We start from the raw sequence: 15,935 nt of genomic DNA, 5'->3' as shown, positions 1-15,935 counted from the left end.
AGGAAGTAGATATTACGGTACCTTTTGAGGAGATGTTGGATAGGTTAGTTTGAGCGGCACAAGAAGATCCAAGGTGCGGGCTACAAACTTATAGGAGGTTTTGAGAGGGGGTGCTGCTAGGCAGATGAATCTGGAGGATGGGAGTCCATCTTCGTGTGGCTCTATTATTGTGGAAGATGGTTTAGGGTTGCCTTCCAACTATGAGTGTGTCGGTGGAAAAGGGTGTCCGGATCCCCTTGAGTTGTAGTTGTACTAATGTAGAGAAGTCCATCAGCCATACCTTGATTGGTTGCCCGAGGATGGCATGGATTTGGAGGAGGGTCTCATTACCACTGCCCCAGGCTGTTCGTTCTGCAAATGATCTTCTTCAAATGATGAGGGAGGTTGCGCGCAGCTCGAGGATAATTGAGTGGGGCGAATAGGAATGTTTGGGCCTTTGAGGACAAGTAGGCGTCACTAAGGTGTGTAGTGGATCATGCTCTCCTTTATGTAGTGAAGATCACTAGGACTACCACGACGACTTCATCTGGGATGGCCAGGGACATGTAGGATCCTCTCTTAGCCGTTACATCGCTCAAGTTTGTCGATGTTTCTTGAGAGCTCACATCCCTCAATCATCTTAAGATGAACTTCGATGGTAGCGCTTCCAGTGATGAAGGTAGAGCAGGGTTTTGTGATCTGGAGTTATAATTTTAGGTTGATTGCTACTGGGGGGGGGGGGGGGGGGTGAAGCACCGCCGAATTGACAACCATAGGATTGGAGCTCAGAACAGCATAGAAAGTCATCACCTTTGTGAGACAGGTGTTGAAAACTAAGCATATCATCTTGGAGGGGGACTAAGTGACGGTGATCGACTAGATATGGGGTGATGGGCGAATGATGGATGGAGACCCTATGTTGTGTGATATCCGATAGATGGTGGAGGACTGTAGAGCCTTTCGGGCCATGCATGTGTACCGAAAGGCAAACAAAGCCGTCGACTGGGTTATCATTTATGCTGCTCAGCACTCCGAAGAGGTCTTCCGACTATACTAGGAGGTCGCCCCTCCTTTGCTTCTTATTTTCTCTTTTGATTCTATTAGCGGCGTGCTCGCTAAAAGTAACGTAAACAACTATTGTACCAAAAAAAAAAAAAACTTTTTGAGGGTTAGAAGGAGAGAGAGCTTTCTGGCCTACCAAAAGCTCTACCAAACCGAGCCTTAGCAGATGAGAAACTAAGTTCGATTTCCTTCTAAATTCACTCTTTTAATATATATTTTTATATTTTCTAAGTGCTCTCTTAACTTTCACCGTCTAAACAAATGATGGAAACAGAGTTAGGAAAACTAAATGATGAATAGATTTATATAATCTATGTCAAACAATGGTGATTTTATATAACCGTATGCATGCCCTGAAACTCATGTCCATGACTAGCCAACATTAGTGAGATAATTGTATGATTTGAGAATGTACATAGATGATGCCCATCTTAAAAATTGGTGGATAATATAAGATTTGATCAACGATCCCATGAGAGGAAGAACAGATGGAAGGAGAGAGAAAAATAACAGCAGGAATTTGAATTAGTTAGTTAAAAACTGAAAAATTTATCAAGCCAAGATGGCTTGGAAATACACTATTGATGTTCCATCCCTCAAACATTGTGGTGCTTCCAAGCTAATTCTCAATGAATTAGATATAACAAAACAGAAGGCATGAACCAAAGTTAAGAACAACAAAATGAATTCAGTGGAATGATTAATTATACATGAGATCGATGCAGAAATCTATGCGTTTCTACCATACTGCAAGATCATCACATGATTGGTGTTAGGCGAGTCCGCCAGCAATGTCACTGCCTCCCTCAAACGCCATATGCTGTCTCGAACGTGTTGTAATGTCCAGTAGGGAAGAAGCAATTGTCCTCTACATGTAATCTCTATCTGATTTTGGTACATAAAAGTGTAAATTCATATGTAAGTATTACATACAATCATATTTATCTATTATTCTATCATTATTATCCATAGCCACAAGTAGATTAGAAGCTAAGCAACTTTGTACTATTGAGCAAAATCATTGGACTTGGTAGCTAATCTTTGGAATGAACATTATAATATCCAGTCCCCTCCATAAGATAATGATTGAGATAAGGTAATCTTGAGGGCATCTTAAGGCTGATAGTCTAAAGTACAATTCATGTTGTCATATACAAGTGTCGTGTGATAATAATGTCTGTTAATGGGCAGGCACTGCGTGTCTCTTAAACTAATGAAATCCATGGACTCCCTTAGAAAAAAGAAAATTTAAAGAATGTCAGCACTAGGGCCAACAGTGGCAAGTAAGATCATATAGGTGGTATAGTAATACAAATAATAATTAGATTATAATAGTATGAGCACCATAACCTCAAAATATTGAGGGCAAATATGATCCTTTGTAGCCTATGGATCAATAAGGGATTGAACAAAAAGGTGTCCCTCTCCTTAAGCCAAGCTTGTTCTTAATCAATAAGATATCTAAATCAAAGGAGAGAGAAGGGATCGCAATTAAAAATAAATAAATCAAACACCTACATGTATATTTTCATGCATGCATCAAGAAGAGAGCCCTAACCCACCTCAAAATCTCGAGGTAGACCAATTGATAGTTGATAAGAAGGTTCACCAAAATTAGGTAATTTACAATATTATATTATTAATAGAATTATTAACCAATTTAATTTATTCTAAAAAATATTTGAGGTTATTTTTAATATTACTAATAAGGTGATGAAGGGCTGGAGGTAGTGGCCGCGAGGTAACGTCCGCTTTACCCCATGCCATTGCTTTACCCCATGGGAAGGGATTCTCAAACCATGGGCGTCACGTAGTTTGACCCCTCCACCGGGCAGCGGGCAGCTGGCCCAGATAGAGTTAAAAGAGCAATGGAGCCTGCCCGTCCCACCACCCTATCTGCCCGCCCTTTCTTAATCATTACGAGAACCCCACCTCTTCTTACCTTTACCCTGTAACCCACCAAACCTTTATTTATGCGTCGCTAGAACCATCCAAAATTTTAACTAGTATATTACCCATACGCACATATATATTTTGACAATTTTGTAAAGTTGCCCCTGCCCATGTCCCATGAACCATGTACTGAAAATAAAAGAAACCTATCTAATTAACCATCACTAGAATATCAAAAGGTGCAATATATTGGATTAGCTGTACTTACGTAAGAGCTATATAAAATATCGTTTTTAACAACAACAACAAAAAAAAAAAAAAAAAAAAATTGGATTTAATCCTAATACTGACAAATTACAATTGAATTGAGTACGCAAGTCTAACCTATTTTAGGTCTGGTAGATGTATCCTTGACTTGTATAAAACCTTGTTTCAGGTAAGCTTCAACTAAGAATACAAAAATAGTGCAAGAGGCATTGGCTATATTAATTTACATTCTTGTTGGAGTTATGTATAGTAATTATAAAAACCTAACCTAATCCATTTATATGATGTGTAACAAAATTCATAGTTAGTCCATCTTGTAGACCAATATATATTATACAAATGTCATTAGATATACTAAAATTTATTTACATTTAATTGATAAATATTAAGTGAGCTACATACCTGTCCACCCCATAGGACCTACATTTATATATATTATTAGTATTGTCTTTAATATGGGGAAAAATGGATCATCCAACCCACAACTAAAAGGTCGTCCAGTTTCGGCCCAGTGAACGTCAACGACCATTAATTGAATCTTCACTTCGGCCTAGAGTCAGCTCGACTTCGGGACTTTGCCAAAAGCTCCACCAACTTTAGATATTTGCCGACTCCTCCGACCAAGCTCGAGGTACCTCCAGACAATTGTTGACCCGCACCGACCAAGCTCGGAGCGCCTACCCCAGCAATATGCCTCGACCTTCGAGCTCGAGGCGCTCCACCGAGCACGCCTTGGACCCGGAAAGCCGAGCTACTCCCAACACCTGCCAAGCCGACCTCGTCAAATGCATGACGTGACCACTTAACGAGCTTGGCCTCGCCAACGACCGCACTCATGTGTGGGCCTATGCCTACCTACGTGGCCGTACTTCACAACACTACCGTGTCACGTCTCCATAATCGGCTTTCAACAGTTAGACGGCACCTTGACTACTCCGACCATACCCTGCCATGACTGTCAACACCCTATCGTTCTCAAGAACGGGCAGTACTGCACGCCACCAGTCAGCCTAAGCTGCGCGCCATCCGGCTCAGAGCCACGCCTCCTCATGATAAGGGCTAATAGTGCCTCTGCCATATGGGCCACTCCACTGAGACTATAAATAGCTTGGTTGGGTAACTTCTAAGGGACCTTTTTGGCTGGACTAAATTTACCCTACTCTAACTTGATCATTGAAGGGCCCTCCCCAGGAACACTGGTGAGGCTTTGTGCAGGTCCACGGCCGTCGCGCAGGAGGTAGCTTCCGTCTTCCCCTTTTAACCATCGGCGGCTCCCTCGACTCCATCCTCGTGGTCACTCTCGGCCAAATTTGAACCACAACAATCTTATTAACGCTTTCCATGTGTGTCAAAGAAAATAAAAGGTAGTGGATCTAAGAAGCATGCCAAGGAATCTGCATAATTTTTGTAAGACCCCACCGCTCAGAGAAAATATTGGTTGAATCAGATTTACCGCTGAACTAGTAGATCAATCTAACGGTAAAGCAACATGCACAAAGACTGAAGAAAAAGAAAATGAGAATAATACACATGAATTCATACATGTTGCTTTCTGATTAAACTAGTCTACCAGCTCAGCACTGGTGGTCGTTGTCCGACTAAAAATTTCGCCATGGCTAACCAAAGAGGCAGGGAGAGAAGAAAGAGAGAGAGAATAAATAAGAGTAGCCGACAAAAGAAGCACGCCGAGGAATCCGCACAACTTTCATAAAACCCCATTCCTTGCCACCCTTTTCATCTACCAACCGGCCTCCTTACCAAACACAACACATCACAACAACATCGCATGCACGTCTCCCTCACGATGTCCTTTTCTATACAAACTCCTCTCCTCTTATCGTGGAAGCCAAAACAAGATAATATTCTCCCTCTCTAGGAGAGAGGTGCTCTAAAAACAAATGGTGGGAACCCCCCACCCCTCCTTGTTTTGAGGCCTCCAAGGGCCTCTCAAAGCCCTACTATACATATAAATTTTGTCCCCACCCCATAGTTTATGGGTGAAGGTGGTCCTCCATTTGCTTTTTGTCTATGTTTTGATGGTTTCCTCTTCACCAACTTGGAATGACTCTTATTGAACATGTATAGCACCCACCCCATGCATTCATTGTCTTCCCTCAAAAGCCAATAATATGTAGCTATCTATTGTGATGTGGATGGGATGCAGCTGGGGCCTTAAATATTCCCACAAAGTGCACCACTTAAGCCTTTGAGGTGTCCAATAACCACAGTCTTAGCCTTTCTAGAGGGGAACATATTGGACCTAGATTTGCTGTTGAGAGGCTCAGGTGAGGCCGGGGAAAGCATGACGACGGCCGGCGTCACCTTATGTACACATTACATGCAAGGGGTCCACGTGTATCGGTTGCTTTCCTAAGATAGGGTTTTCTTTGTCCAACTGCGTTGTCATTCAGGCCATAATTAAAGTCAAAGATGTTGAATAGGTTGCATTGTTCTTAGTTCCTTCCCCTGTATATAATAATCAACCATGAAGATGATGGTACTCTATAGAAGATCCCTAATAATCAATGAAGGATTGCAAAATTAGTTCAAGGACTTCATTTCATAAAATGACTAACCATGAAGAATACCTAGCACCATACGTAATGTCCTAATTTCAAAACATTCTTTCTCATCAACCAAGAATAATCACATGCTCATGGGAGTGGTATGCAGATCAGAGCAAATATAACAAGAAAATAACTAAAGTACAAACGAAGCCTACAAAATATTAACAAATTTGAAACACCATCATTCCGTGCTGTCAACCAAAGGATGGCATGTTCAGATACTTGAATATCAATAGTTAAAAGGGAAGAAAATCTCTTATATAACTCTTAACTCTAACCATGGACCACTTAGACTTAAGAGCGATGACATGCATGACGGAAGGTGTATCAGGTTGTTAGAGCAACTGGGAAACCATGTTGTATTATTCTTAATCAGTTTCTTCTCATTCATCCACCTCTCTTAGATTAGGAATGCACTTAATATAAAGTAGAGCGTACACCGATGCAATGCAAGAAGGATGTCAAATTAACGGTATAGAGTTGACTTTCAAAATAAAAGATTGGCATGACAGGAATGTTGAATGGTTGAAGGAATTATGATGAGTATAGAATATTCTTTGTATAATACTGCATGTTTACAGGTCATTACAAGCATATATATATATATATATAGTGATGAACGTTTTAGGTGGGGATATAGTAAGGCAAGAGGAATGATGAGGATAGCAATATTAACAGTTCATCAAGAGCATACAGTCAGTATTGCATGTTTTAGGTAAGGGAAGAACAACTAGTGATAAACTACTCGAAAGAATGCAAGTGGTTGTCCTCTTATCTGAGGTTGAAGGTGTGTCCTAAAAAATATTGTATAAGACCACATTCCGTAGTGCAGGAGAGGCATAAACTCTTCCCTTGGTAAAGAAGTCCATGCAAAAGAATTCATAGGATTTGGAGTAATTATGGTAAGATAGGAAACATCACCATTCGAGGCTTATCAGGAAACTTCAACAAAGATATATACTAAAAACCTAAAGGTGTAGCTTTGATCGAAGACCATGTCAAGCAACTTAATTTACCTATTCACTAACCACTATTTCTAGTATATTGAAGTACAGATATTTATACATAGCTTAATTGAGAACTTGCTAGTCTACTTTTCTAGACTGTGAAAACAGAAAGGGATTTGATGTATACTAGACATCCCAAACCCCTCCTACAGATAATACACATTATGTGTTGAAATAATCAAAGTGAAATTCTCATCATAGGGAAAGAAAGAGGGAGGGAGGGGGAGACAAGTCCTCTAAATTAAAATCCTAAAATTACTAAAGGCCCGAAAGTGAGAAAATTTAGTAAGACATTACATTGAGTGATTTACAGAAAGAGTAATTCTTTTAAAAATAATTTCTTTTAAAAATAATGCAACTCTGGACAACATCAGTAATGGCAAAAAATAAATATTGTCATCCCTAAGTAAGTTTATAGTTGTTAGGACATGTTTCTGGAAAGGCAAAGCTTGCATATGATGGTTTTCAATACTTCAAACTCATAATTTTGACATTTTCCTAAATTAGAAAATTTTCAATTGAATGAATTCATATTCTTAAAAATCTCGGGTCGTGCAAAACAGAAGGTTCAACAATGGAAAAACTTCAAAAAACACAAAAAAAAAAGGAAAAAAGCAAGTAGTGTGACATTCTACTAAAGCAGAAATTTTTCATTTCATAGTTTAATTTGGGGCATTTTATAAATTTCATTGCACAACCAACAATCTAATATAATAAAATTATATCTTTTATGTCCAATAGCCAGCAAACTCGAGATATATCATGAGTTTGTAGCACATCCTAATGCACCTCAAATACCTTGTAGGAAGAAGGAAAACATGTTTACAACAGAAATACTAGAACCCCACTTCCCCTCCCGCCCCCAAACCCAAAGAGAAAAAAACAAAGAAAAAGGAAAAAGAAGGGATAAAGCAATGAGCCTAGGTCTTCAATTACATAGTGAAAACTTCGCATTTTTCAAACTCCAAACAGAATAGATTCATAAGAGAAATGGTACAAAGCAGCTACATGTTACTACGTACTGTGAAGGAATTTTTGCAGCAGTTGCCATGCATGAATTTAGACATATAAGCATATTAAGAATAGTGGTTTATCCGAGATTTTGTTCACCACACAACATCTAGTAAAACCTAGTAATCCTAATCTAGAATGATCATCAATGACAAATTCTGTGTGACATAACAAGAAAGACAAGTATGTCTGAATGTTCATATACAGATTTTAGCATTTGATTCGATAAAACAGTAAATTTACATAACATCCATCTTTATAGTTATTGTTTCTAAGAACTTCAATAACCACTACTTATGGGTGCACTTTAAATGTGTTATAGCAAGTAGAAAACACAATACAAGAAGTAGGTGTGATTGTAATTCTATTGGTTATGCTTTCAAGATATATATGGCAAAAAGGATAAGGGTAGTAGGCAAAGTCGTAGCTTATTTGAACGTGAATACAACAAACACATCTCAATGCATTTTCCATGTATAAGAAAATGACTACTAACTTTGACAATTGAACCCCCCACCAACCCATGCCCCCACTTGTGAAGAAAAAAAAAAGATAAAGCAATTAACTACTACACGAAAAAAGGAATGGATCCTAAATCTTTCTGGGTTCAATAGTTAACTCAACTGTCTAATACGTACATGAGATACTGAAAATTGTCAGAATCAATTTATTAGTTATTAATTATTTGACATCTAATAATAGTTCATTAAACTGCTTTAATTACATAAATTTTTCATGAGAGATTAAGTGTAATTTGGATCTTCACCAGCCTTGGGGAGTAATGTGAGTTACCACCTTAAAGGTATATATGATCATTATATAATTGTTTGCTAGTTATAATAATATTTTGGATTTCATACCTCAGTTAAAGATCTTTGGATTGCATTACTATCCTTCAGTTTATCATTTTATTAGCCATCAATCAAAACCTGTCCTTATTCATAAGACGATGTCAAGACATATTGGTAAGAACTATCAGCCGAGAATAAATGTTTAACTCCAGTTTTTTCTATTTTTGACACACATACTCTGATTTAGAGATAGAGAGAGGGAGAGACCGCTTTCCAATGCTGAATTATTATATTAATGATTCCAACATTTCTAATAAATACGTTGTGAAAAAAATTTCTAATTTTTTTTTTCTACAACAAAATATATGCTAAAACATTAGATTAAATTTATTACCATCTCTACATTATGATGCTTTTATATTCTTTTTATTAGATTTTTTTTTTTTAACTTTTCTTTCACAATAAAACTCAGATATGATGATCAACTCAGATATGATCATCTGCATCCCGAGCTAAACATCTGCCCTATTGATGAATCAGTGCAGGTTGGCCAAGTTCCCCATCCATTCTGGATGGATGGATTTCTTAAAAAAAAAGGAAAGAAAAGAAAAAAAAAGAAAGAAAAATAGTATGAGAGGATCAACATTCATATTATATATACTCTAAATAAGCTTAACCAAGCTAAATCCAGGAAAAGGAAGGGTGGTCAAAATAGATGGTAAGATAATAACGTTCGGGAAAACAGTGTTCATAGCAAATGAACTAAGATAACTATAGAGTTGGGATCACAGAAAGCAAAAAGATACTTATAGAGTGAGAAAGATGATTATAGAATAAAAAAGTTAAGGAAATCTCAGAGGGAAAATCCAAAAGCTCAAGCAAGCATATATATTATAACCCACTGAAATTGTGCTCTTTCCTCTTTCATTCTTTTATATGATCTCGTGGTAAGATGAATTTTTTATCTTAACATGTAGATGATTGGCATTAATCATAGAAAAATAATCCCTCTATTATGTTATCACCTATTAATTTTTTGATGATAATTTATCTATCCCCCCCCCCCCCCCCCCTCTTTTTTTGTATGAGATATTGTGGAAATGAGATAAATGTTTAAAATTCGGCAGCTCATCTCAAAACCAATGAGGGATGATGTGAAATATTTGGCAGGCTACAATGAGCAACTCCAACTCATACCCAAAATGAATAGAGAGATAACCTCCTTGTCCAAAGTTATCCTCTATGAGGGGGGTTAAATATACAGTAAGCCCTTCCACAGGAAAACCCCTTACAATCTATAAAAGAAATACGGAAGTTCCTTACAACTCTCTTCTATAAATGATCATATTCTTTAACAAAGACGCCTGCATTGTCCTACAAAGAACAAGAAGTGCCTATTTTCTCTTGGGAAATAGAAAAACTAAAAATGCCTAATAAGTGTACAAACAGGCCAAGCCTAAATCATTATGAGAACAAAGATTGAGACATCTTTTACTGATGGGGAGAGAGGGAGAGAGAGAGAGAGAGAGAGAGAGAGAGAGAGAGAGAGAGGGTTTCCACAAAGACTCCATCCCATAGGTGGCTTCACGTTTAGGATAGTGTTTAGGATAGTGCATTGCTTTCAGCAAAGGTAGGTGAAATAATGCTCTTAAGGTCGTCTCGAGCACCCAACTAGGAACAAGGTCAGTAATGTCCATCAAAACTTTTTTCAAATTTCTAGAATGGATATGAAATAGCCATTGCTCCTCATATCATCTCCCCCATATATTCTTTACTATAAGAACTAATTTATACGGCCCTCCTACTCTTACCTATAAGCTAAGGCATGTCCCTTCCATTTATGGCATGTCAAACCTACAAAGAAAAAGTTGCTTCGCCATGATGGGTCATGAACTATACGGTTTTCACAGCCCACTTCAAACATTGTAACCAAAAAATGTGCACTTCAAACCCCCCTCTCCACGTAATAAACCCACCACCAGCACTGATAAGTGATAACCATGTATCTACCCAACCCCAAGGCAGCTCCAAAACAAGCTCAGGAAGCCCTAATCATGGCGAGGGCAATGATGTGCCACTCAGACACTCACATCCCACCTACAACAGGTTACTACAAAAGCTAGCTAGTATCCCACTTTTAAAGGAGCCTTTTTTAGCTCCCAAGTTCCTTTCACCATCCCAACCCCAGCTATAGAGAAAGTAGAAAGATACCTGGAACCCATGTAGTAGACCTCACGGCGGTCTTGCTCCCATTGTTGTGATATGCTAACAATGATCTTGCTAGAAATCTTGGCATTAACCCAATTGCAAGACTATTGACAATCTATGAGCACGCTTTCCATATCAAAATAAGAAGCCGCAGATTAAACTAAGAAAAATATAACAAGACTCAAATTAAAAGGGGGTTTTCATGATTAAGTGTACCTCTGATTCATCCTCCAATCCCAGCTTGCTCACCAAGTACTTCATCAACAACCTAACTGTCATCCTCCCATCCCTGTAAATATATTTTTTGCAAGAGAAAACAAACCTATTTAAGCAAGGCCATGGATTCATCTCAAGCCCAAAAAGAGCTAAAAGAGAAGAAAGATTACAAACGGATAGTTATTTTCTGAGAAAGTAACATAAGGAGATAGTGTTGATACTTAATCCTCAAGTAGCTCTTTGGTATCTGAGGCAAAAAAGGCTCCCTCCCTCTGCATTAAAACCAAAGGAAACCCACATACGTGAACAAAATAATAATGAAAGAAACTAAAGAGATTCAAGAAAAGAAATCACTATTATATATCCAATCAAATTATATATAGATATAACCAAGAGAAAAAAAAAATGGAAATATCAAGGACAAATATAAAATAGAAGGACTCACTGGTTTTGTGCCGCCTGAAGCATGAACCAGACACCGGTCTGGGGCCTCGGCGGCGGGCTAACCACCATCATGTCGGACGGGAATATGAATTGCCGGGCCACAAACTCCGGCATCGCGGGCGGCGTCCTCGAGCTGCTCCCCATGATCGGTCCGCGGTTCCACAACCCCCACGGCGGTGGAAGCGGCGTTGCATCCTGCCGGTAACTCATGATCCGTTGGTGCGGCGCCAGCCGCGGCACCATCACGGAGGGCATTCCCGCCACCACCGGGCGAGCAATGGCGCGGGGATCGGACGGCGAAGGCCTCGACGACGAAGACGATCGTCTGTCGGTAAACAGCTCGAGCTCCGTCAATCCTTCTCGACGGCGAGAGGGAGTCGTTGGCGGGCCGAGGCCTAATCGGAGCCAGTTTCTGGAGCTGCTGCTGGTCCCCACCTCTTCCTCGCCGTCTTGTTCGTCGTCGTTGTCACCGTCGGGTCGGCGGGTCGGGGTCTGAGGGGGCTCTTCGGCCATTAATATTGGATTGGATCTCAGGGAAGGGGGTTTGGGCTCGAAATCGGAGCAACAACCTCCATAGCCGTCGTAGTGCCGGCGGAGGAGGTTCCTAGCCGGGACCATCTCTCATACCATGGTCACCCCCACCCTTCCCCGCCGTCCGACGATGAACACCTCCTCTTCACCAAATCGGAAACTGACACAAATACAAAGCCCACCGGTGGTAGAATAAGAAGAAGAGCAAGAAATTAAAGGAGGAGAAATACAAGTTCATGAAGAGGAGGAGGAGGAGGAGGAGGAGGACGAGGAGGAGGAGGAGATGAAGAGGTGGATGGGGTTGAGTTTACCAGCTAAGGCAAGGGACGACAGAGAGAGGGAAGGAAGGGAGGCTTTTGGATCTCACTTCCCACTAATTCCTCTTCCTTGGAAGCTTTGTCGAGATCAAATAGTTTTCTTTCAGACAGAAAGAATGAATGAATGAACAGAGAAGAGAGAAGGAATGGTGGGGTGGCAGTTGTACATTTATTTATATATTATATATTTTTTAACATAAAATAAGATTTCGATATAATAATATTTATAGTTTTTTAAATAAGTTAAGGAAACAATAATAATAATAAAATAGGAAAGGGTGGTGCCTACGTCGGGGGGTCATGGGGGAAGATGCGAGTCTCGCGACATGATTACCATAGCACCCACGGGAATTTCAGATATTTACTGACGTGTCCTGGCGGGGGGGCACCGAAATCGAGGCACGGCGGGGCATTATTCCGGTTTTTCTTAAAAAAAACCGGCCCGGCGGTCCGGACGGGATGTTTGGTTTCTTTTTTCTTTTGCTAGATCAGACGGTGCAGAACGACCCAAAGGCAAGTAGGTGGGCTTTGGGGCCCACATGAATTTGATGGGACCGGAGGATCGAATCGTATCCGTGGGGTTTGATTTGACGGTGCAAAGTTAAATAGAGGTATAGAGAGAGAGAGAGAAAGAGAGAGAGAGAGGAGGAGGAGAGCACGTGCTCACGACGGCGGCTACCACCACGAAACACAGTATAACACCTGAGGTTATGCTGTCCCTCAGGACCATCACAAATAAAAATATTTCATTCCGTACAGAGTGTTTAATAATCATGCAGATTTTTTTTAAAATGGATAAACCCAAGCACACATGCAACCAATAAAATTAAAAAACAAAATGTCTTGAAGTGCATAGTACAACCCTCTATCTCCACCAAGGCTCGTGGCAGATTTTTTTTTTTAATTTTTTCTAGCACTACTTTTATTCTGTAATTTGGTAGCTCGGTACCCAACTTTTACTCCAAATATAATTATAAAGATTAGTTAATTAAAAAAAAATTTTTGCTTCCAGGAGGAGGCGGCTGACCAAAATATTAATTTATTGGGGGTAAAGTAATAGTCTGTCAAAATAAAAATTAATGAATAATATTGTTAAGATAACTAATAGAGAGATATTAAATTGAAAAATAAATATTATAATTAGTTAAATGAACAAGAAAAATGTCAAATAATTGATTATTATTTTTATCACATGATAAATATTGTAATCTGAGCACCAAATATTGATTATTATTTTTATATCAGATTTTGACTCTGCAGGGTATCGATCATCAATTTAGTCCCAAATTAAGGGTCTTTCCAGGCTTTGACCCATGTGAGGTAGGGTAGTTATGGATGAAATACCCCTTTTGGGATGAGTAGGATGCTCAAAACTTTTTAGATCACAAAAATAAATAATTATTTATTTTAATTAAATATTCATTTATTACAGCCACTAATTTATGATGACTAGCTTATCAAATTTCATTCAAAAAGTTATGAAGGTTATAGCGGTTGACAACGGCATCAGTTTTAAGATAACAAGTTTTTGGTGATCCATAGGGAAAGAAAGTATCCTTAATTAAGATTTTACGAAACTGCTGTCATGATATCCAAGAGGTTTTAATATAAAGAGAAAAAGATGCGAGAATTGATCAGAATCATGCAGTAGAAAGGCAGATGGGAAATGGTGTGAAACAACAGATGTTGATTTTAGTGTGATTAAATCTAAGGGTCGATTGATGGTTTTAGATTGGTGATGGGTGGACAGCTGAAGTTTGTATTATAGAATTTTTTTTGCAGATACATGTTAAGCTTGTGTTGTTTTGAGAAAGTTGTCATGGTGCCAGAAGCATGCAGACCAAGGAACGGCTTGTAGCATGATCGAATGCAAGGAATTGGCTGACACTATCTTTAATTTATTATGCTTAGTAAAAAATATTGATTCTTAAGTTGTTAATGGGAAAAGAGTAAATTGGAAATTTCGAATAAAACTAGTAGTTTGGGCAATAATTGGACATTAAACATCAAAGAGAGCTAAGACACTATTACTTGAGCAAGGGAGAATGGTAATGTCAAAATCATAGATTAAATATTCAATTTTGTTCAAGAGTTCAAATCTTTATTGCCAAAAGAAATTCAAATCCTCAGTTTTTCTTTTCATTCATTTTCCTTTGGCTAAATCATTCTTCATCTATCTATCTAAAGTTCGCAAAAGAGGAGCCAGATGGATTATTTATTGGTATGCAAGAGCAGCAAAATTGGCTGATCCGTAATAATCCTAATCAACCAACTCAATCTATCATGCGCCACTTAAACACATGCCTAGGAACCCCATTACCCGCCACACAAATGAAGGGCAGGGCTCCATAAGCATGTAAGGCCGCAATCTATTAAATAAAATAAATATAATCAAACTAACAATAATCCAATAATATAGGTAGGATAATAACCATAATTTTCAGAATTTACTCAATTTTTTTTCAAAACATAAATTAGATACATGCCAATTCTCAAGACATACACAAATTACATATTTATGTAAAACTACAACTCAACCAACAAAATCACTTAACAAAGTTTTTATGGGGTTCATATAGTTCTATGAAACAATAGTATCTTGGAGCGCTCCAAATAAAACTGTAAAGGCTGGTATGATCCAACTAGACCTAGGGCCTTCCTTTAATCTCACAATCCAATCTCTATCCATTCTCTCCTATGGCTCGAGCTCTATAAAAAAGAAAAACAAAATCAAAAGAGTGAAATAACAGCATAGTAGGTAACCAAAACTATAACTAAAAGAATCGGGCAAGTATAATCAAACAAACTTGAACAATTATAGATGCATGATACAAAATAACTTATTTAACAATATAATATTTTCATAATCCAAGTTATACTTATAATGCCAAAGAGCATCATACATGTTATTTTTTGAATCAATATTTCAAATATAATTCAAAGGAGCATTTTAGAAGCCATTATCAAAATCAAGGTTACTCATGCCAACGCTTTCAATAAATATCTTATGATCATTTTCTAACATAATTTATCGACTTATCAATCTGAACAACTATGGCTACATTATTTCTGTGGCAAGGTCCAAAGTACTGCATTTAACCATTGCGGGTGGTCTAAAGTGCAGCACTTACCCTTTGCATAGTAGGTCCACTGTACCATATTTAACCTTATTGGAGTAGGTCCGAAGTATTGTACTTAACTCCTACTAAACACCCTTGCTAATAGAGCAATCAAATACCAATATATAACCCCCTTGTTAGTGCGGTCCGAAAAAGACGAAGTCCAAATTAATACACAAAATCCAATTATTTTACCAATATCATTATATTTTATTTGCTAGTATAAATATGGCTCAAACAATTTACAACATACACAATTATACATAAGTATCAAGGAATTTCAAATGTCTGATATACAAGCATGGCTTTCCAAAGAAGGAATTCAAACACCTTCGAAAATGAACAATCCAAAGTTTCATGTAGAGATTTCCAATAATTCAAATATTTCTTGTAATTTTAAAAATAACTCATAATTATGGATACACATGAATATCAAGGATGCTTAAAAGTATCAATGACATAATAATTTTCTACTTGATCCAATTTACACATATATAAAGCAGACTATACAATTTTCAAAGTA

General features: G+C 38.3%; 1 protein-coding gene across 2 annotated transcripts; it reads right to left on the bottom strand.

Moving 5' to 3' along the window:
• Nucleotides 1–1,539: 1,539 nt before the first annotated feature.
• Nucleotides 1,540–12,409, bottom strand: LOC103695930 (protein LAX PANICLE 2-like). Of its 2 annotated transcripts, XM_008777381.3 has the most exons (5): nucleotides 12,288–12,409; nucleotides 11,447–12,136; nucleotides 11,223–11,273; nucleotides 11,002–11,074; nucleotides 1,540–1,926 (listed from the first exon to the last, which is right to left on the bottom strand). In XM_008777381.3, the coding sequence occupies exons 2-5, from the start codon at nucleotides 12,061–12,063 to the stop codon at nucleotides 1,771–1,773; spliced, it is 897 nt and encodes a 298-aa protein (XP_008775603.1). In that variant the 5' UTR covers nucleotides 12,064–12,136; nucleotides 12,288–12,409; the 3' UTR covers nucleotides 1,540–1,770. The 2 variants fall into 2 exon arrangements, with proteins under 2 accessions (XP_008775603.1, XP_038986958.1); XM_039131030.1 differs by having other exon boundaries at nucleotides 11,447–12,409.
• Between the last annotated feature and the right edge of the window lie 3,526 nt (nucleotides 12,410–15,935).

Source organism: Phoenix dactylifera, chromosome 10 (assembly GCF_009389715.1).
Source record: "Phoenix dactylifera cultivar Barhee BC4 chromosome 10, palm_55x_up_171113_PBpolish2nd_filt_p, whole genome shotgun sequence".
NCBI lineage: Eukaryota > Viridiplantae > Streptophyta > Magnoliopsida > Arecales > Arecaceae > Phoenix > Phoenix dactylifera.
Note: the sequence above shows the minus strand (reverse complement) of the source record. Positions and strands in the feature narration are given on the sequence as shown.

What these genes read in the sequence shown, in the direction of transcription:
- LOC103695930 (XM_039131030.1), bottom strand. Translation starts at nt 12,063, where the DNA reads ATGGTCCCGGCTAGGAACCTCCTCCGCCGGCACTACGACGGCTATGGA. An exon ending in CTTCAGGCGGCACAAAACCA is followed by an intron (nt 11,274 to 11,446) that starts GTGAGTCCTTCT and finishes GTTTTAATGCAG; the next exon opens with AGGGAGGGAGCCTTTTTTGC. An exon ending in GATTGGAGGATGAATCAGAG is followed by an intron (nt 1,927 to 11,001) that starts GTACACTTAATC and finishes TACCAAAATCAG; the next exon opens with ATAGAGATTACATGTAGAGG.